Source organism: Eschrichtius robustus, chromosome 4 (genome assembly GCF_028021215.1).
Source record: "Eschrichtius robustus isolate mEscRob2 chromosome 4, mEscRob2.pri, whole genome shotgun sequence".
In the NCBI taxonomy this organism is placed as follows: Eukaryota; Metazoa; Chordata; class Mammalia; order Artiodactyla; family Eschrichtiidae; genus Eschrichtius; species Eschrichtius robustus.
Window position 1 is genome coordinate 100,246,879 of NC_090827.1, and position 22,076 is coordinate 100,268,954.

Below are 22,076 nucleotides of genomic sequence, written 5' to 3' on the forward strand. Positions count from 1 at the left end.
TGATACTGCAGGGCAGTAAGAGGTCTTCTGTAGATGAGGGCATTGCGTAAGAGCCCATAGGGGCTGAGAGATGATTTGGGGGCCAGCATCACTGCTGAGCTGGAAGGCAGAAATCCCAGCAGCAGCCGGGTGAAATCCTCCTGGGAAGACGCTGAGGCAGCCTCATGTTTTCCAGCACTTAGCTTTTCTTTAATGCCATCTGCCCCCAAAAAAGAGACAGGAAAGGTTTTTCTCAGACTCAGGCAGAATGCTTTCACAACAGTTGATTCTCTCTGGGTTTGGGTTTTTTTTTATTTTTTGTTTTTTTTTAAATAAAGGAATTCCTTTCTTGTTGTTCTAAAATCCAGGGATTGCATCAGGCAGTCAATGGCCTGGGATGGTATTACCACAAATTCAAGAAAAATTATGCCAAAGCGGCTAAGTACTGGTTAAAAGCAGAAGAAATGGGGAACCCAGATGCATCATACAATCTTGGAGTCCTGTACTTGGATGGCATTTTCCCAGGAGTTCCTGGAAGGAATCAAGTGAGTAAGACTTGAGACCAGCTGTGCAGCTGGTCAGTCACTTAGTCATGAAGCAGGTGTACTGTATGCCCAACCCAGACAAGGCCCCATGGGTGGTGCAGACACCACCCAAGACACAGACCGTGATCTTGAGGAACTCAAGTGCCCAGTTAGGAAGACAAGATGGTGAAGAGCAAAGGCTGGCATTAGCCAAATGCCAAGTGTATGCTAATTGCTGTGACCCAAACAGTTATGGAAAGGGGAAATAGTGAAGGCCAAAGCAGTCAGGAAGGCTTCGTGGAGGAGGAAGCCTAAGCTGGGGAGAGGAGAGGGAGATGATGCAAGGTGACAATGAGAGAGAGATGGTGCGGAGATTGATGACTGATCTTACTGGAAGCAAAGAAAGCTGGGTCCAAATAGGGTTGCCTGGTATGAGACCAGATTTAATAATAATGTAAATAACAATAACAATCTTCAGTGTTTGCCGAACACTTCCTCTAGGCCAGACACTCACAGACACTTTCTGTTCCGACTTTCCATGTCATCCTAACTACCCTCTGGGATAGTTACTGTTATTATATCCATTTAGCAGAGTAAGCAACCAAGGCTCTGAAAGTTTTCATAACTTAGAGTCATACACTTAAGTGGAGTCAAGACCTGGTCCCCATGTGAAATGGAAACCCCTTGTTATTAATAATAATATTGATGATGGTAATAATAATCTGAGCACCATTACATTCAACAAATTAATTGAATGCCCACCCTATGCCAGGCACTCTTCCAGGCAGTGGGGATACAGCAGCAGACAAAACAGTCCCTGCTTTGGGGAAGTTTACATTCCAGTGGAGCAGAAAGATAATAAACAAACAAATATATAGTATGAGGGCAGGTGGGATAAGTGTTATGGGGAGAAATAAAGCAGGATAGGGAGGACCGAGAGGGTAGAGATTGGGGGATGCTATTTTATAAGGGAGCTCAGAGAAGGTCTCTCTGATAATGTGACATTGTACAAACTCCTAAAGGAGTCTTGTGAATGTCTGGGAGAACACTCCAGAAAGAGGGAACAGCCAAGGCAAAAGCCCAGAGAAGAAAGCAGGTTTGGTGTGCTTGAGGAATAGCAGGGAGGCTGAGCTGGCAGGAGCAGAGAGCAAGGAAGGTGCGAGGAGGTGGCAAATCAGGTCAAGGAGGCAGCTACGCTGAGCGAGATGGGACAGCTCTGAACAGGGCGGGAGACGCTGTGTTTCAACAGGTTCCTCCTGGATCCTGGTGGAGACTGGGCTTGAAGGAGACAAGAGCAAGAGCCAGGGGGTTAATGCATTGAGTCCAAGTGAGAAAGGATGGGCAGTATCAGAAGAGGCGCTGAGATGTGACTAGATTCTGGGTATATTTTGAAGGTCAAGGCATCAGGATTTGATGATGATTGGATGTGAGGTGTGAGGCCAGGAGAGGAGTCAGGATGACTCCTGAGTGTTTGGCATTTATTGAGATTGGAAGAAAAGGTAGCATATAATGGGATGGGCAAGCTCTAGCAGCAGAGTTGGGGTTCGAGAATCAGAAAAAAATTATTTTTTGTAAAGCGCCATACCAAGCCTCGAATACACGTTATCTCATTTAATCCTCACACCATACTTTCGTGCTAGCTACTATCGGAAGCCACATTTTTCGGTTGCAGAAATTGAGTTATTCTCTTAGTTGGAGAGATTAACTAACATGCCCAAGGTCACACAGCTACTAAGGAGCAGAGCTTGGATTTGAACCCAGGCCTGTCTGACTCCAAAGCCCATACTTAAAAATGGCAGTTAACTGCCTGGGAAAAATAATAGTAATCAGTGGAATGTATACCAGTCTAAGTGTTTGTTTTCTTTTTTCCCTCCACCTCTCTCTGACTACTAGGAAGCTGTATATTTTTATGCATTGCAAATGTCTTTTACCCCTCCCACACATCTGCCAGAATGGATTTTTTATTGTCATATTCTAATTCTCACCTTCCTACTGGAAATGCAGTTTTTGTGTCTGAGTTTGAAAAAAGGTATTAAGCAAGGTTAGGGAAGTAAATGCCTGAAGTTTCACCTGGTGTGACTTTTGATGCTGTCTTCTGTCTGGCTGACAGGGGTTACATGAGGATCTGATAAGGTGATAATGATATTCGTAGGGTCTTGTTATCTTATTTACTGGGTAAACTTAACAGAATAGCTGCGGTCAAGGTTATCATGTAGCGAGGCCAGCTTCTGTGATTGGCTGTCTTCCTGGAACTTGACTTGGTTTTCTTAAAGATGTTAGAAGATATACCTGTGATGATATCAGGCGTTAAGTGCCTCAGGACCTTAGTTCTGATGAAACCAGCCCAGGAGGACTTCTCACTAATGAGACTGATGTTTGCTCATCTCTTTACAGACGTTAGCTGGTGAATATTTCCATAAGGCTGCACAAGGCGGACACATAGAAGGAACCTTGTGGTGTTCTCTCTACTATATCACAGGCAACCTGGAGACATTCCCTCGAGATCCCGAGAAGGCTGTTGTGTAAGAACCTGCCAGATATTGCATATGAAGGGAAAGCCATATATTCAATACCATATTCACCATGCCTGAGAAAATAGTTTTCTTTTATTCTTTTTTTTCCGCATTTAAAAAAAAATTTTTTTTATTTTAGGCTGCGCTGTGTTTTCATTGCTGCGCGTGGGCTTTCTCTATTTGCGGCAGGCAGGGGCTACTCTTCCTTGCGGTGCGCGGGCTTCTCTTGTTGCGGAGCACGGGCTCTAGGTGCGCGGGCTCAGTAGTTGCGGCATGTGGGCTCAGTAGTTGCAGCACGCAGGCCCTAGAGCGGGTGGGCTTCAGTAGTTGTGGCACGTGGGCTCAGCAGTTGTGGCCCACGGGCTTAGTTGCTCCGCGGCATGTGGGATCTTCCTTGACCAGGGCTCGAACCCGTGTCCCCTGCATTGGCAGGCGGATTCTAAACCACTGCGCCACCAAGGAAGCCCTTTCTTGCATTTTTAAAAATTCATCTTTATTTTTATCAGTTACACATGCACATAAAAAGCCAAGTCATTTGAAAAGACAAAAATTAAAAACAAAAATTTAATTAAAAAAAGTAATAATTTGACAAGAAAAAACAGGAAATCTCTGCCTCCCTCCCACACACTCCATTTCCTGCTCCCTGGAATAAATCACTTTTCATCTTTTAATTATTTCTTTTTTATTTGCCTCTATGTCTAAATAACATGCTTAAACCACTATTTCTTGTTATACTCATTATAGGCATTGTCTAATGATGTCTCACTGGGAAAGATAAAGAGATATAGTTTTTTCACTCTGCCACCTCTTGCTACCCTGCATGCTCATGCTTCCTGCCCTCTCCCATCTTCCCCATAAATATATCAGTGGTTTGGTTGGATTGGGTTTACATTATTATGAGTAATAATGAGTTTACATTATTATGACAGGGTTTACATTATTATGACAATTTAACGCTATCCACAGCTGAGCCATGTAGTGTACTGTGACTACTCTTTCTTCCTTGCATAACTTTTTGTTTTCTATGGAATAATAATTATTTTTTATTGTTATTTATCTGCTTAGCTCTGTCTGTGTATTTATCATTTCTATGTACTCGATCTCCACATTCTCCTTCCATCGTCTAAATCTCTTCTCAGTATGTCTACACCCATCAGGTACTCTATTGATTTAATCTTCTTGGCAATGTCTCTCTTGGAGTCTTTGTTTAGGAAGAGCTGTCCTTCTGAAATCAACTTGCTAGAACTCTTAATAAAGATTATCTTTTTCCATGTTAGTAGACTTTTTTCATTAGGTACTTTTCACATCTTTTTTTCCCCAAAATGACAACTCCTAAGCATTCATTAGAAAGGGCACTGAATGCAAGGCTCTCAAAATGTATCTTTCTTTATCTTCTTAACATTCAGTTCTGGTTTGTTGCTCCATAAAAATTCTAAGAAGCAAAATATTCCCCAAGTGGGATTTATTGAAATCAAACGAAGTAAAAAGCAATTATTTAATTTGCCATAGTTTGGATATTTTCTCTTCTGTTTCCTTTTCAGATGGACAAAGCATGTAGCCGAGAAAAATGGCTACTTGGGCCACGTCATTCGCAAAGGCCTCAATGCCTACCTGGAGGGCTCGTGGTAAGTTAGATTGAACTTTCTCAGTCCTTACCTTTCAATCTGTCAGTGTAGTCTTATGAGATGGAGTCTTAAAATGAAGCCGAAAAAGCAATTTGCAGGGAAATCACAGCCTCCCGGTAATGATATTCAGAGTATCACCGACTGATTGGCTGTTGATTAGAAAACACAGCATTTCCATGTTTAATTATACACAAAAATTAGTTCTCTAGAGGGAGCGTCCGCATTCATCAAATTGAGAGACACATGAATACGTTGACTTCTCTTCCCTTCAAGCTTGCTCTTCTTGGTTTCAGAGCCTGGAGACAGCACAGGGGATCCTAGCTGACCCTCTGCCTCTCACTGGCAGGCCACACAAAGTCCAGGATTTCCACCTTGTTTGTGGGAAGGAGCGAAAGCAGTGTGTTTAGGGCTCAGGCTACATCTTCTGGTAGATATTTTATCGCATCTTCCCTAGGATTGCTGCAAGTCACTCACCAGACCTCCAGTGTCACAGCCAAACAGACTCTTTCTAAGCTTCTTCTGACGGAGTTAGCAAATTTCATCCTGTGCTGAATGGGATGAGACCCCGCACATGAGCACTTGTAAATGCCCCCCATTTGCAGTTACTTGATTTTACAAATAAGGGCACACTTCTCCAAGCTCTACCTGAGTCCGTCTTTCTGTTTTCTTCTGTCAGCCCTCGAATTCTGTCTTACTTTTCCTTGGGCCATATTTTCTTGGCTCGTTTATTGCCTAAATGATCTGGGTATTTCCATAATAACTAAAAAGGATATGCAAATCAGCACATATCCCGTCCGTCCACTGCCTCAAAGACATTAGAGCAGACCTATCACTGATCATATTCGGATCCAAAGCTTAATTAAAAATTAAAATATAAGTCCCAGAGAGCGCCATTTTCTTCTTTGGTCCATGGGTGCCCACGTAATCAACAGATAGCACCTCAGTGAATGAGAATCTCAAATTAGGGAATTCAGGGAAAATGAGCCCAGGGAAAACAGCACTGAATAACAATGTTTATTATTATCATCCTTTAAAAGTTTATCATCTGTGGCCTTACTTTGCATAATCAGAAAGAAATTTTTTAATGAAATGATCATTTTCCAATTGATACACCTTACAATTTGTGGGCTGTTTTATTTGTTTCCCAAGTTCATGAAACTCCCAAACTCCCAAATTTGACTTTTGCCCATTTCTACTTCTCACCCTTCAAATTTCCCACCCTTTACTCCCCACAACTTCTTAGGGGAAACTAGGCATTCAAATATCAAAATGTTTATATGTGGGGTTTTCCCAAAGGGAGAGCACATCTGTAAACAACCCCCAACACACACACACACACACACACACACACACACACACACACACACACACACACACACCCCAAGATGTCTGACACTTTCCCACAAAGAGAGTATCTGCTAATAGCTTATCCTTCTTGCCGACTTTTGAATTTAACATCACAAATCACTTCAGGGAGTGCATTTAAAAATTTGCTATGAAGGTCAAGAGGGATTAAGATTTCGTGGCCTGCTGTCTTTCTTAGAATATTTAGCCACACCACATGATTGATTTTGGGGGAGGGGGAGCTAGGGATTACGTGTGTTCTACACTGTTGGTGAGTTTGGGTTGAGTTCAGCAGATTTTACTGGGTATACTTAAATGCAGGGTGCCTTGCCATAGCTGCGGGGGATGCCACAAGTAGGGCTGGGGGAAGTCTGCTGCCTCATCTCTTCCTGGTGCTAAACTACCTGCAGTTTCTCAGATGGCTCATATTCTCTCTGACCTCTGGGCCTTTGCACTTGCTGTTCCCTCTGCCCAGAAATCCTGCTTAACTCCTTTCTCCCTTTTGTCCTTGGATGGGTCATGATGGCTGTTTACTTGTTGATTGCCCTGTGATGTGTATCCCAGTGCCCAGCACTTAATGGCAACTGGGGAGTACTCAAAAACTACTGAGAGAATGAATTAAGGCAAATAGATGGAACAACTGTAACTCAAGAGCCATGAGCAGTATATAAAGTGCATCAGGGATTTGGAGGAAGAAAAGACGCTACCTGGTTTGGGGGACTTAGGTCAGCTTTTATGATGGAGGTAACAGATGATATGGCCTTGGGGGATGGGTGGAATTTCCACTTAGTCAGGCAGAGAACAACACTTCTAGTGAAGGGAATCGCAGGAACAAAAACAAAGAAATAGGAAATTTCAGGGTATGTCTAGAAATTTTTAAGCCACCAGTTTACCTTGAGGGTAAAATTTGTAAAAGGGAGTGTTATATGACAAGACCAAAGAGGTGCTGCATTATGGAAATTTAAATAGCGGGTCATATACTTTTTACTTAGCCTGTGGAGCAGTGGGGAGCCCTTGATGGTTTCGGGAGAGGGTAGTGACATGACAGAGCTGGGTTCTGAGATTCCTAACCAAACATCTGCGAATGATGGTGAAGAGAAGGGAGAACCTGAAAGGGGGAACTAGTTCAGAATCCAGGTTAAAGGAGCTGAGCTTTTGAGCTGGAGCTGTGACCTCAGCCAGGTAAGTAGTTTTCCCTTCTTTTATCACACAGTAATTGATGCATACCAAATAGTAGGTGATGTGTAGGTAAGTTCCAGAGTATAAATGAACAATAAAATGAACACCTATAACCCTACCACCCTACTTAAGAAAATGAACTGTCTAAGCCCCCTGCGTGTTCCTCCTAGATTAAACCCACCCGTGGCCCCAATATCCAGAACTAACCATTGTCCTGAATATTATTGTTGCTCTGCCCCTTGCTTGCTTTATAGTTTTGCTATATATGGATATATTCCTAAGCAATAGATTTGACTTGTTTCTGAGCTTCATATCATTAGAATCATATTATATATAATTCTTCACTGCTTTTTTTTGTTATTGTTTACTTCACCTGATGTTTCTGAGATTCATAGGTCATTCACTGCTGTCATATACCACAATTTATTTACCAATTCTCATATTAACTTGCATTTGGGTTGTTTCCCATCTTTTTTTAAGAACAATGTGGCCATGAATATTTTTTATGCATATCCTGCCACAAATAGGAAAAGTTTCTCTAAAATATGAACTTAGGAGTGGGGTCACAGGCTAACCATATGTTCAACTTTACAAGATAATGCCAACTGTTTTCCAAAATATTTTACCAATTTATGGTCCTATCAACCACATATAAATATCTGTTTCTTCATATCCTTGCCAATTTTGACGCTGATGCTAAGTATTGTTAAAGATATGTCTTAATCTGGACTTGAGACCATTTCCTATCAACAGGAAGAAACACTTAGTATCCATTATAGTGGGACTATCTTTGTCAAAATATATTTGAGACAAAGTGCTTTTCTCTCTTCCTTCTCTCGGTGCCTCCAAATGCCTCAGGGGTTAAACTGGAAATACATGAGCGTTGGCTTCCCCACACCGCAACGTGGAATTTTTTGGGTCCCATCTATTTTGTTGTAATAGAACTAAGTCATCCATCAATGTCCCAAGTCCATCCCCTTGTTTCATTTTCTGTGAGTGAATTTATTCTGGACGTTATTTTCAAATTACATGTGTCAGTTTGATGAGCTTGTGCTTTTCTGTGTTGTTCCAAGATTTATATGGGATAGTTTGAAAGAGGAGCGTGATGGAAAAAAAGGGCATTTTGCTGTTTAGGCAAAATACTGAAGATAATGTTGTCATGCCCGAGGCTATCCTCGGACACCAGGAGCAGTCTGCTAAGGAGAGGTCGCCTGTCGTGTTTCATTTCTCTCTGTCTTACCCCTCTGTGTGTTTCATCTGTGAGCTAAGTGTTTTACTGTCCTTTGTCTTAAATATACCCCAAATACTTAATTAACCCAGGAGGTTAGCCAGATTCTAGTAAGCTTGAGACAAGACAGGCAGGCATGCAAGATTCCACTTGAAAGAGATTCATCTTTTTGCCTTAGAGCAGGGTCCTAAATTCCACTGAGACCCCAGGATTCTTTTTTTATCCTTCCAGTTTGGGCTGCTTTAGACATTGGCAGAAAAGAACCCAGAGAAAACAATAGATTGTTTGAGAAACTGCTCAGAGATACTCAAATTCACAATTCACAGAAAGCAGCCAAAGTATTGATCATTAAGATGTGTCATTATAAAAGTTCTATAAATGGATGTGCCGAGTCTGAAGTGGGAGGGTAGCAAGTGTGCCCCTACACACATCCTTTACTCTAAATCCCCTCCTCTCTGCATCCCTGCCCAGCCCCCAACCCCCCATCAGAATGACTGCCTGGGGACTATTTCACTTCAATGCATCGGAAGTAAAGCTGACCTCTGGTCGCTTCCTAAACCTTGAGGACATTCACAGAAGGACAGTACAGTTTTGTGGCTTTGGGCCTCCTGCGCAGAGCACATACTGAGCAAATGTTTATCCCATGAATATAAGGATAGAAATATCTGTAATTAATATTTTCAGGCAGACTCAGCTGAGACACAAGTAAGAGCAAAGTGCTAGGAGGCTAAGTGCGGATAGGGTTTCTGCAGAAGTGTCATGTCTCCGAAGTCTTAAGGTGAGACAGTCTGTTCTTCAGTGTTCTGACCCTGGCCTAGAGTTCACACTTAAATATATGAAAACAGATGGTGGTGGTTTTGGAGTCTACGGCCTCTGCTGATGGCTTCTGCGAGATGGAAGACAGAGGTGGATTTCTGTTCAGTGCTTCTATTGACATCAATATTTTTAGACATCTCTTTGATGATTTTAGTGCTTCCTCAAAGGAAATACTTGAGAATTCTGTGAAATTTCCTCCCGGCTTATACAATAATTGGTCAATTGAAGTCTTCCTATAAAATGTGTTCCTCCCTTCCCTCCCCCATCTTCCAAGTAACTTTAGAGGCAAGGTATTGTCTTTATAAAATTTATCATAGTGACTGTTCTTACAGGAAGTATCAACCTTGTGTCCTCCACTCCCAAATTCTAACAGTCTGCCCAACTGCTAAGAAAACCTCATTTTATTACATTGCAGTTATATGAACCCCATTTCATCCAGTTATGGCAGCAGAGGGAGCCGACCTGATATTTGACCTTGGGCCGGCAAGTCTACACCATCTCCTTCCCTCATCCATCCAGTGGGGGAAACTGAGGCACTGGGGCAAACCTGAGTGTGTGAGATTATAAGACCTTTGGAACGGGACCTAGTTGTAGAATGATGGAGTCTTTCTGCTGAACTTCCCTCGAATTTAGTTCCCCCATTTGGGGTCCGCTCCGAGGATTCTTGTCACCAAACACGATTCTTGCAAGCTATGTAAGAAAACGTCTGGGGGTCTTTTGCGTTGTTGCATTTGCAGTTGTGGTTCTCTTATGTGGCTTGTCCTCGCAGGGGAAGCTGCTTAGCCAGCCTTGTCTCTTTAGCATGAGTCATGCCTAATTGGTTGGCTGCCTTGGGTGTCTCGGAGGCCCGGAAGCAGCACACTCTGCAGCCACGTGGCCGTGACCTGCAGTATGTCTGATTGAAGGTCTGCTTGTCCTAATTTGACCCCCCAGTCACCTCCCTCTGTCCCCACGGGATGGCCTGCCAGGAGATGCTTTAGCCATGTAGAAAAGATGACTTCTGGATCTGCTTACTTATTCCCCCGACCCAACCTCCCCCCACCCTTTCTTAAACCATTTCCTAGATGGAGCTAAAATTAAGAAATAGCTCTTAATATCAGCTACTGAAAATGAAAATAAGCTTTAGAAACAACAATTTATGGTTAAAATGGAGGAAATCAGATAAGTAAAAAGAAAATAAAAATCACTTGCATTCTCACCACCTAGAGATAAGTACCGTTAGCATTATGGTAGATCTTTTTTTTTTTTTTTCCTGCATATATGTATTCGTGTGTGTGTGTACATGTGTGGATTCAGTTTTATTTTTGTTTTACAAAAATGAAATTGCACTGTTTTTTATCTTTTTTTTTTTTTTTTTTTTTTACACAGTGGAAACTTTGGCATAGACATTTTTCTACATTTTTGAATACTCTTCTTCAACATCATTTTTAATGGCCTCGTCTGAAAGTGGCTGTACCATGGGTTAATTGAACTAGTCACTGATTTTCAGATATTTGTTTCTTTTTTTTCCCCCACTCATAGAAACAGCTCTGCCATGACCTCTGTTGCCACAGAATCTTTGCACATGTTTCTGATTATTTCTTAGAATAAACCCTCATGAGGCAGAACTGTTGGGCCAGGTGGTATGTACCTTCGTAAGAGTCCTCACATTTAACTATCGCATTAATTGGCTTCCCACTAACAGTGGTTGTAGGAATAGGTCCATTTTTCCCCAAGCTCTTGCCATTATCTGTATTATGAATCAGGTGCCAGTCTCAACAAATGAAAAGTGGTCTCATTGTTTCGCAATTATTCAATTACCAGTGGTGTTGAATATTTACTTTTTTCAGAGTGTTTTTGGCCATTGGTATGAAGCCCCTTGTAAACTGCCTCTCCTTTGCCAAACTTCTAATGTACCACAGAAGCTCAGCTTTAATTAAGCTTGTTCAGAGTCGTAAGCCCCATAAAGCCCTTCACAAAACAGGACCCAAAAGTGCAGAGCTTTTGCTTAATACCATTTATCTCCTCTAAGCGAGGATGGAGGATGGAAGGATTTCAAGGACCCAAAGCTAATAGACAGCTCCCCAGCCAGCACTCGACGTACCATTCGGCCAGTAGAGGTAGCTGTTGTATCAACTAGCTCCCCAACCTTATCTGTGAGTTCAGCCTTTTAAGAGAGAAAATAAATCAGTGCATGCAGTATTTTTAACAACAGTATTTATTTAAAAAAAAAAAAAAAAACTCATGATTTTGTGGTTTTAAAAAAACTGCTTATTTTGTGCCCTCTTACGTGTGAATATAAAGCTCTCTGTGAGTATTAGTAAGAGCCACTCTATGAAATTTATGATTAATCATCTATTTTTAGGCACGAAGCTTTGCTGTATTATGTTTTAGCAGCAGAAACTGGAATTGAAGTGTCACAGACAAATTTAGCACACATCTGTGAGGAGAGGCCAGTAAGTAAATGTATTCTCCTCAGACTAGAAGCTCTAAGGTTAAGGATAATGAATTGGGTTTTATGGAGGCAAAATTAATCACTTGGTGGAAATATTAATGAGTTAACTTTTTCTCCCCCTTCATCCCCTTAGGACCTGGCCAAGAGGTACTTGGATGTTAATTGTGTTTGGAGATACTATAATTTCTCTGTTTTTCAAATCGATGCTCCTTCGTTTGGTATGTATAGAGAAATGGGTGCTAACTTGAAGCATTGGAGGCTTTTAATCTTTAGTAACAGGGAACATCTAACAGCTTTGTGTGAAGTGTAATATTTCTAAACAATTAAGAAACAGAGTGAAAAATCTCGGCTATTAAGACCTTCCCTAAACTCTGCCCTCAATCTCAAGCAATACATTTCTCTTCATCCATTGTCTATCGAATGCTTGGACCCACCATTTCTAAGGAATCAGCGAGAATTCAAAAGAAAAAGCTATTCAGGAGACATTCTCTGGGCCAGCCTTTTGCCTTTTTGCCCTCAGATGGATTCCCTGTCTTCCTGGCTCTGCCCTGTGGGCTAGAGGGCTGACCCTCAGTAACTACAGTTCCCAGACTCCTTTGCCCAGTGGCATCTGATTATTTTCAGCCAATGGAAGGCACTGGCAGGAAATTGCAGGGTGGGAGGAGGTGAGAAGCACAAGTATTTCTCCCCTTGTCTCTCTGCTTTGGGCTGTGTCTCTGGCAATGGCTGCATTTCCATGGTTCCAGCTCCTGCCTGGCAGTCCATCCTCTGTGGTCTCAGCTGGCCCCCCAGGCCTAGGAAGGTAGTGGCTTCCTGCATTGCTAATCTCTGGGTTGCCTTCTGTTCCCCATTTGCCCTTTCAACTCTTCCAACACCCTGGTAACCAGTTCCCAGTGTTAAAATCCCTTTTTTGAACTACCTGAAGAGGATTCTATTTTTCTGATTGGACATTGAGTGATACATACACTCAAACAAAACTTTTTCCTCAGAGGAAAGATAACATATATGGCTTAAACAGAGTAAAGAAATACACATCAGTCATCAAACCCGGGCAGCAAAATCTCGGTGCCCCAAACAACCTTGGCTGTTGGGGCTGTGTTGTTGCAGACTATGATTCTCACAAACAGACCCATTTAGGAGAGCTACCCAGCGAAGCAAGAAAATGTGTCTAGAAATGGGAGTGCTCAGTGCAAAAATCTTTTTTTCCCTCCCCACGTCAAGGAAGCCTAAAGATGTATCCGTATCCAGATTCTGGTGGGAAAAACTCGCAGTCATGCAAATGGGCCAATCATTTAAAAGGTCGGTCTGAAATAAAACTACTTGTCCTTTTTGTCCTGCAGCGTATTTGAAAATGGGAGACCTTTACTACTATGGCCACCAAAACCAATCACAAGACCTTGAGTTGTCTGTGCAGATGTATGCCCAAGCAGCGCTGGATGGAGACTCACAGGTAAACGGCAACAGAAATGAGCCCCTGGTGATGCTTCTTTGTGAGGTTGCAAAGTCACTTCTCATCCGTGTTCATGAGCCCCTCACAAAACCTCTCTGAGGACACTAACCTGAATGGCGAACGTTTACTGAGCACTTACTATGTTTCCCCTGCCATTCTCACAGCAATCTCGTGGGAGTGGGGATAATTAGACCTATTTTATAGTAAAGAATATCAAGATTGTGACAAGGTGATAAGTTGCTCAAGGCCAAACAAGCAGGTAGTAGGTGAAGCAGCCAGAGCCTAAACCCAGGTCTCCTGGCTCCAAACCCAGGAGTCTTTCTACCAGATTCCATCAAACTAGCTCACCAGGTAGGAACTCAAGAAATTGGAAGTGGTCAAAATGGGAAGTAGTTTGCTTGCACAGCTGAGCCAATACTTTAGTGATAGGACTTCGCTCTCAGTGACCTTTTTTTTTTGGGTGGGGGAGACTTCTTATTTTGGAATATTTGTAGAGTTATAGAAAAGTTGCATAGTCACAATACCATTATCAAACTAAGAATCAGTGTTGGTTCAGTACCATTAACTACATTTCAGACTTTATTTGGATTTCACTAGTTTTTCCACTAACATTATTTTTCTGTTCCAGGATCCCACATTGCATTTAGTTGTCATATTTCTTTAGTCCTCTTCAATCTGGGACAGTTTCTGTCTTTGCTTGTCTTTCATGACGTTGATGCCTTTGAAGAATACTGGTCAGATATTTTGTAGAATGTCCCTCGATTTGGGTCTGTCTTCTGTTTTCTCGTGAATAGACTGAGGTTATGCATTTGGAGCAAGGATAGCCCAGATGTTATATGTCCTCCTCAGTGTATCATATGTGGCATACATAGTGTCAGTATGTCTTATTATTGGTGAGGCTGATCTCAATCACTCGGTGAAGGTGGTTTCTACTAGGTTTCTTCCATGTAAAGTTAATATTTTTCTCTTCCTAATTCATAGATATCTTGGGGAGATAATTTGCAACGATGCAAATATTTGATTTCTCCTCCAACTTCTGCCTACTGATTTCAGTATCCTTCAGTAAATCTTGCCTGCAACAACTAACTGTAGTGTGCCAATGATGATTTTCTGTTTCTCTCCTTCCTTCTACATTTGCTAATTGGACTTCTCTTGTGAGGATCTCAGGGCTGTTTCATGATGGAAGCTGGAATAGTTGTTACCCTCTTATGCCACAGGTTTCTTGTGTGATTTGTGATCTGATCACAAAGCAAAAGTTGGAAACTCATCCCCATCTTAGTCTGTTTTTTTAAAGGAGGTACTACTTTTACCCCACATCTTTGTGCCTTCACAGCTATTTGTATATGGCAAGTCACTCAATCACTGACTCTTTGTTTTCTCATTTGTGAACTGGGGATGATAATAACATCCACCTCATAGGTTACAAGGATTAAATGAGATGTTGGACGTAAAGCACCAAGCCCAGCACTGAGTATGCTTAGTGGATATGATCTATCCTTTTATTATTATTTCTTCTGGAATGGAATAGGAGTTGGTACTAAAAGGATTTGCTGGTGAGCCAAACTCTCCTAGATGATACATGTTGTTACTCAAAATTAGGCCTGGACCTAATTTTTTTTTTTTCAGTTCTGATTTTTTATTTTTTCGCAAGACGATGTTATAAAAACGTTAAAGAATAATTTTTTTAAAATAAATTTATTTATTTAATTTATTTATTTTTGTCTGCGTTGGGTCTTTGTTGCTGCGCACAGGCTTTCTCTAATTGCGGCCAGCGGGGGCTACTCTTCGTTGTGGTGTGTGGGCTTCTCACTGTTGTGGCTTCTCTCGTTGCGGAGCACGGACTCTAGGCACGCGGGCTTCAATAGTTGCAGTACGCGGGCTCAGTAATTGTGGCTCGTGGGCTCTAGAGCGCAGGCTCAGTAGCTGTGGCGCACGGGCTTAGTTGCTCCGCGGCATGTGGGATCTTCCGGGACCAGGGCTCGAACCCATGTCCCCTGCATTGGCAGGCGGATTCTTAACCACTGCGCCACCAGGAAAGCCCAAGAATAATTTTTAAAGAGAAAACAAATCAAAGAATGCACCCACAATTCCATGTCAGGGGCTTTATTCCTTTGGGTTTTCTTTTTTTTTTTTTTAATTCCTTCAGTCTTCATGTCCCTTTCTAGTCCCAGCCACAGGCCAGTGGGTCTCTTTAATGGTAACTAGAGCACACGGGCCACTTGAAAAATCTGCTTCTTCTCACATATTGTAGGAATGGATGCATTCTATTGCATGGTCTCTGTAATTATTACTCTTAACTGCTGCCCCATATCCTGCTGAGCTGATAGACTGTAATTTATTGTTTTATCTTTTGATGGACATTTATTGTCTTGTTTGCTAATTTATTGATTGATTTGACACATGTTTATGTAGTCCTGCCATGTCTTAGACACTGCTTAGTGGTAGGGACACAAGATGAAAAGATAGACAATATTTTTGCCTTCATGGGATTTATAGTCCGTTAAGGAAGACGTGAAGGTCATTTCCTATTGTGTTGCAATTATAGCAAGTGCTACAATGAACATTCTCATATTTCCATCTTTTACCTCCATTTGAATAATTTCTTTATAATCTGAGGGATGGCATTGCTAAGTCAAACAGTCAAAACGGTTTCATGGTTACATAATAATAGTGTATTGCTGATTTGCTTTCTGAAACTGTTTCCCAATTAATATATCACCAAGCAGTGCTTAGTATAAAAGGATCACTGAAATCTTGTCAGCACTGGATGTTTTCGTGACTTAATTCTGCTAATTGAATGATTATAAGTTGATCCTTCCTTATTGCTTCAAATTGTATGTATTTGACAACTACTGGGGATGGACACTTTTACATATACTCGTCTATGATAATTTACCCTTTATATTTTCTTACGTGAATTCTCTATTCTTACTCTTTGTCTGCTTATCTATTGGAGTTTTGATATTTTTTCATTTAAATTATAATTAGTTCTTTATATATTTGTCCAGTAGATAGTATACCTTAAGCTATTACATTGCATACAAATATTCCCCTAGTCCATTTTCCCATTTATTTTAATCTTGTTATTTTTCCATTGTTCAGAGACTTTAAAATTTTATAAAGTCATTTTCTTCTTTTCTTCTAATACCTCGAGTTTTAAGAGAACCTTTCTTTCAAAAAGTGGAGAAACAGTCTATTTTCTGCTTGTGTGTGTGTGAAATTTTAAGACACCTAATACTTGTATCTATTTAGAGGTTACTTAGCAGCAAGGTGGAACTTAAGATTTGAGGCTCTGAATCCTGTCTGCTTGCGTTTGAATCCCCTTTCCAACTGTGTGACCTAGGGCAAATTCCTTAACTTCTCTGTGCCTCAGCTTCCTAGTAATAATAGTATAGAGGATAACAGAACCTATCTCAATTTGTTGTTGTGAGGATTAAGTGGATATATATATAAAACAGAACAAGCCCTCATATATAACATCACTCAGGAAATGCCAGCTGCTGTTATTTTTATCATGATCATCACATAGCCTGCTCGTGAGACTCCTGCAATTTTACAACCTGGGGGATGGTGATTTTTATTTAGAATCAACTAAATGAAAGGAAAGGGAGGATATAAGTCATTAAAGCATGACTATGAATTCTTTGAAGGGCAACAATTCAGTGGAATTTGTAAAGCCGTAATAGTAAGTGACGCATCATTTTTTTGTTTATTTCTTGGTCTGGCCACATGCTCAGCTCATGATGATGGACAGTGCATCTCCTCCAGGTCCTGTAATAGTTTCCATCCTCTATGAAGCACTTCAACCATCAGGCTCTTAACTGTGTTATTTTACTGGACCTGCGCAGCCCAGTAAGGCAGGTCCTACCTCTGTGGGTCAAGAACAAGATATATAATGAGCGGGAGGTGGGGAAGCGTACCAGAGTGGAGGGTCTGTACCAAGAGGAATCAGGTGAGGAGGTTTTCCTCGCTGCCCTAGGAAAGATCGGACGAACACCTGCATGTTACTGTGCACATCGGAGACCCTCTCTGCTTAGAATGTCAGCCCCGAGCACACCCACAGCCACATTTGTGAGAATTCTGACATACCGATGGTGACCCAGGGTATAGTCTGTAAGTGACGGACACTGCCTTTGAGTCGATATTCTGGGTTTGTTGATGATACAAGGGCACGTTTTCCAGCGAGTTCTGTTTTGAGAGAATGAGCAGGAAAGGACAGATTCCCCCGGTTGACTGGCTTCTGAGCAGATGGGACACAGCATCCTCTGAAAGCCTCCTGGTTCTCCTGCAAATAAGTTTCTCAGATGCATATATTTAGGGAAACAATTCATCAGTGAAGATGACAAAACCATCTGGCTCTAGGGACTGAAAAAAAAAAAATCTAGAGGTTGTAAAAGTTTACGTTCTGATGAAGGGTGTCCGTCTAGGTTTTATTATAGGGAGTGAATGAGTTTGGTTTGTGGCTTGTTTTCAGGGATTTTTTAACCTGGCCCTGCTAATTGAGGAAGGTGCTATAATCCCACATCATATTTTGGATTTCTTGGAAATTGACCCGACTATCCATTCTAATAACATCTCCATCGTCCAAGAACTGTACGAAAGGTGAGTTCAGAGCCTCTTTAATACTGTAGCAGCTGGAGGAACCCAAGTGGGTAGTGTTTGCTTCTTGGTTAAAGTTAGCCTTGGTCTTATTTTCTAATGTCAGTGGTTATAAAGGGCTCAGGATTTGTTCTGATTAGAGAACACTCAGCTGGACCCAAACTTAATTCCCTTTTCTAGTATCTGAGGATTAAGATATAGAATGTGCTTGATTTGAAGTTAAAATGCTGACTAAGTTTTTCCATGAGAGTGGAAAAAATAAAGTGTCCAATAAGATGATGCTTTTCTGCAAGATAGGGAGGCATCCCAGTGTCTGGACTTTGGACACAGACACTCAGATAAAAGTGCTACTTGGCAGCTCCTATGCTGCAAGGTCCTCCTTGACCTGTCTTTTTATGAAGGACAAGACTGACCTTTTTCTGAGATTTTTGCCAGGATCCTAGAATTTCAGCGCAGTCTCACACCCCTCAAAACTGGTTTTATTTCTTTTTTCTCTCATTTTACATGTGCTCATTTGACCCAAAGCAGAAGGATGTGGGTTTGAGGATCTGCGAATATCGGTCGAAAGTAATGCTACCAAAGTTTGGCAACACTGTGCTTTTTGTCTGCAGGTGCTGGAGCCACAGCAGCGAGGAGTCCTTCAGCCCCTGTTCCCTGGCCTGGCTTTACCTTAACCTCCGGCTTATCTGGGGTGCCACCCTGCACTCTGCCCTGGTAGGAACTGTCTCCCCTCAGCCCTGTCCTCATGGTCCCTACCCTTTGTCAGTCATCTGACATGTGCTTTGGATGTTTGCAGATCTACTTTCTGGGAACCTTCCTGCTGTCTGCATTGATCGCCTGGACCGTGCAGTATTGCCAGTCTGTCTCAGGTAAAGATTTATAAAAAGCCAGGGCAATATAAAAAATGTAGGAGGGACTTCCCTGGTGGTGCAGTGGTTAAGAATCCGCCTGCCAATGCAGGGGATACGGGTTCGAGCCCTGGTCCGGGAAGATCCCGCATGCTGCGGAGCAACTAAGCCCGTGCACCACAACTACTGAGCCCGCGTGCTGCAATTGCCGAAGCCCATGCGCCTAGAGCCCGTGCTCTGCAGCAAGAGAAGCCACCGCAATGAGAAGCCCACACACCGCAACAAAGAGTAGCCCCTGCCCTTCATAACTAGAGAAAGCCCTCACGCAGCAACGAACACCCAATGCAGCCAAAAATTAATTAATTAATTAATTAATTAATTTTTAAAAAATCTTAAAAAAAAAAAATAGGGATTCTTTTTCCTTACTAGAAAAATGACACTCTCCCTCCTTAGCCATTCTACTTCCTTTCGTTAGGAGGATCATTCACATGGTGGTTACCCCTAGGGCTGTCTCGTAATCTCTGGCTGATGGAAGGCTCCAATTATCGTTACGTTTTTCAAAGTAAGCAAAGATTTTTTTAAATAAGATGCTTAAGAAATTGAACAAAAATGTCTTCTCCCATTCAAGATACACCTGCTATCAAAACTATACCTTGTGTGTCTTAAAACCCAGTTCTGAGGCCCCCTCCAGCACGAAGTCTTCCTATTTATCCCAGTCGAGGAATCAAATGTGTAAGATGATAAACAAGCACTTGTGATGAGTAAAAATACCCAGCCACTTAGATTCAGAGGGAGGGGCCGAGGGGGACAGTAGAGCCAGCAGTCAGTCTAGTGTGGGTTCCACTAGTCACCATCTCTTTTCTGAGCTAGTGTAAGGCAGTAGTTAAGGAGATAGGCACCCCGGTCCTTTCTAGCTAGGTTTAGAGTCCAGGCTTAGCTCTTCTTTAGCTGTGTGACTTATGGCCAGTTATTTCACTTTCCTGATCCCCCAGTTTCTCATCAATAAAATAAAGTTATAATAGTAGCTACTTCTCAGGGATGTTAGGAGGGTTCAGTGAAAAAAATACACATGACACCAAAATGACTACTGTAGTTCAATGTTAGCTGTTGTATTTATTTGGCCTATAAAACCCTTTCAATAATGTTAACTGTCATGTTTATCTTCCCTATGAGACCATAAGCTGAGTCAGAGGAAGGCCTTGGTCCCATCATTTATGATCTCACACTTAGTAGGTACTCAAATTTGCAAACATCTCTCAGGGGAGAATTCCAATTCCCCACCATCTTGGAAGCTACAGAAGGACAGAATCACTCACGAAGACGAACAGGGACATTCACACATGGATACATTAGGGCTGGACATGGCATTTGAGCATCGGCACAGCTGTTATTTGTGTAGCAGATAATGAAAAGCAAAAGAAGTGCATTTCAGCACAGATTTGATGGTGAGACAGAAGCCACTGTTCCGAGAGGCTAATACGGAGTCATTTCCCCCCATTTACCTGAGGAGGTTAACAAGGAACCATCAAAAGCCCTTCCAGGTTTGATGCCCTGGAACACGCCGGCTGATAAGTTTTCCTCACGCAAATTCTGTCCCATCCCTAAATTTGTTACCAGGTATAGCGCATTTATTTTGCATCTTGTCGGTGTTTTCCATTTCAAATTATCTTTGTCTTTTTTACTCTGTAGAAGTATTGTTATGATTATTACAAATGCAATTCCGTTAGAGGAGCTGAAAATTGTCTTTATGATTTTATGCCAGCTGGTAGCCATGAAAATTCATGGGCTGGCGGAATGGCTTTTATCAGAAGTCGTCTTTTTTTCCTTTTTCCATAGCTTCATTATCAGTCCCTCCACATTCCCATCTCCCTGTCCCTCCTGCCTTTTGATATACTTTCCCCGTTCTATGTATCCTTTGCTCTTTCACTCATTTGTTTTTCATTTTTTTCAAACTCTTTCACTTGCTTCTTCCTGTACATACCTCTTCCCTTCAGTGAGCATTGGAGAAGTCCGGATAGGATCTTAAAAAATAATTTAATTCTATGCCCTTCATTTTACAGATGAAGAAATGGGGCTAAAGGAATGCCGTGGTCTGCCCCAAATCACAAAATAGAGTCCGTGAAAGGATGTAGGGCATCACACTTCTGAACTTTTTCACACTCATGATACTCTAAAACAGTGGCTACCGTCTGCGTCTGACCCACTGTCCCCTTACATAAGATGTATTTTTTAACACATTTTTTTGGTACCTTGAAATGAATGACAAGTAATCTGCCTATACACTTAGTTTTAAAAATAATGCCCTAAACAGCAATATAAAGGAGAAATAAAAAGAAAGTAATTATAATAAAATAATATGTATTTCAATATGTAAATTCTAGCCCCGTGCTTCTTAATTTCAGTGTGCACAGGGATCTGATTAAAGGCAGATTCTAAGTCAGTCGGGCTGTGGGTGGCCTCTGAGATCCTGCATTTCTCACAAGGTTTCGGGTTACATTCACGATGCTGTTCCACACACTTAGAGTCGTAAAGACATAGAAGTTAAAAAAAAAAAAAAGGGGTCTCCACATATTTCCAAAACGTGCCCCTGCAGGGGTACATACCAGCCCTGTTAGGACTAGTGTTGAATTAAAATATGTAGTAAATTATTTTCGTATTTTTAAAGTCCTCCATATAAGCGCAAATTTGTCAATGACTTTGAAATAAGAGGGCACTCCATCAGTGATTGGACAATGGGGCAAGGGGGATGGAAGCATAGAAAAGCAGGAGAGAAGCACTGCAGGGGCCCCTCGGCGGGCAGAGTTTCTACCGCGGGCATCTCTCCGAGGAGCTGGTGCCTGAGGTCCATGAGCCACCCCGTGGGAAGGTGACGGATGCAGTAGATGCTGGTGGTAACCCTGGCCATGGTTAAGCCGGCACAGGAACGCAGCCTAGATGCTGACTGCCAGAGTAGGGAGGGACAGGATTTGAGAGTTAAGAGCCTCCCTTAAGCTGCTGGGTAGGAGGATTGTGCTCTAAGTTAGGGATCTCTTGTCATTTTGTGATTTGCATTTTTTCCAGTCAGGTGTTTTTAAAAACTAATGATTTACGGCCAAACCTTTAAATTGAGCTGTCCATCCATTTTGCGTTCAGCTCCAACTACCTTCATTTTCCTCCTGAGTTTATACGCTTTGTGATATATAGTCAACACTTCACCACACTTGCCACAGGAAACTGTCCTGCGTTCAGAAGGCTAGCGGTGTGGGACAGTAGCTAACAGCACAGACCGCTAAGATGCTGCTGGCCTGTCACTAGCTGTGTGACCTTGGGCAAGGGAGGGACCTTCTCTGTGCCTTAGTTTCCTGTTCTCTAAAACAGCAGAATTAGTAGTACACCTACGTCCTATTGCAGTTGAGAGAACCCAATGAGATAACACTGAGTAAAGTATTTAGAACTCAAGAAATGTTAGCCCGGTAGCTCCTAAGGAGTAATGCCCTCTAGGGCATTTTACTTGCAATTAAGGCACGCTGACACCAGGTAGCGCCTACACTTAAAGAG

The 22,076-nt window shown here is 42.0% G+C and overlaps 1 protein-coding gene across 1 annotated transcript in view; it reads left to right on the top strand.

The window, feature by feature from the left end:
* SEL1L3 (SEL1L family member 3) overlaps positions 1 to 22,076 on the top strand; it is a 98,995-nt gene that overhangs the window by 71,183 nt on the left and 5,736 nt on the right. The window contains exons 15-23 of the mRNA XM_068543137.1: positions 348 to 524; positions 2,898 to 3,025; positions 4,558 to 4,641; positions 11,553 to 11,643; positions 11,776 to 11,860; positions 12,983 to 13,092; positions 17,567 to 17,694; positions 18,303 to 18,405; positions 18,488 to 18,560. Of these exons, the coding sequence (XP_068399238.1) occupies positions 348 to 524; positions 2,898 to 3,025; positions 4,558 to 4,641; positions 11,553 to 11,643; positions 11,776 to 11,860; positions 12,983 to 13,092; positions 17,567 to 17,694; positions 18,303 to 18,405; positions 18,488 to 18,560 (979 nt within the window). The remainder of the gene's footprint in view (positions 1 to 347; positions 525 to 2,897; positions 3,026 to 4,557; positions 4,642 to 11,552; positions 11,644 to 11,775; positions 11,861 to 12,982; positions 13,093 to 17,566; positions 17,695 to 18,302; positions 18,406 to 18,487; positions 18,561 to 22,076) is intronic.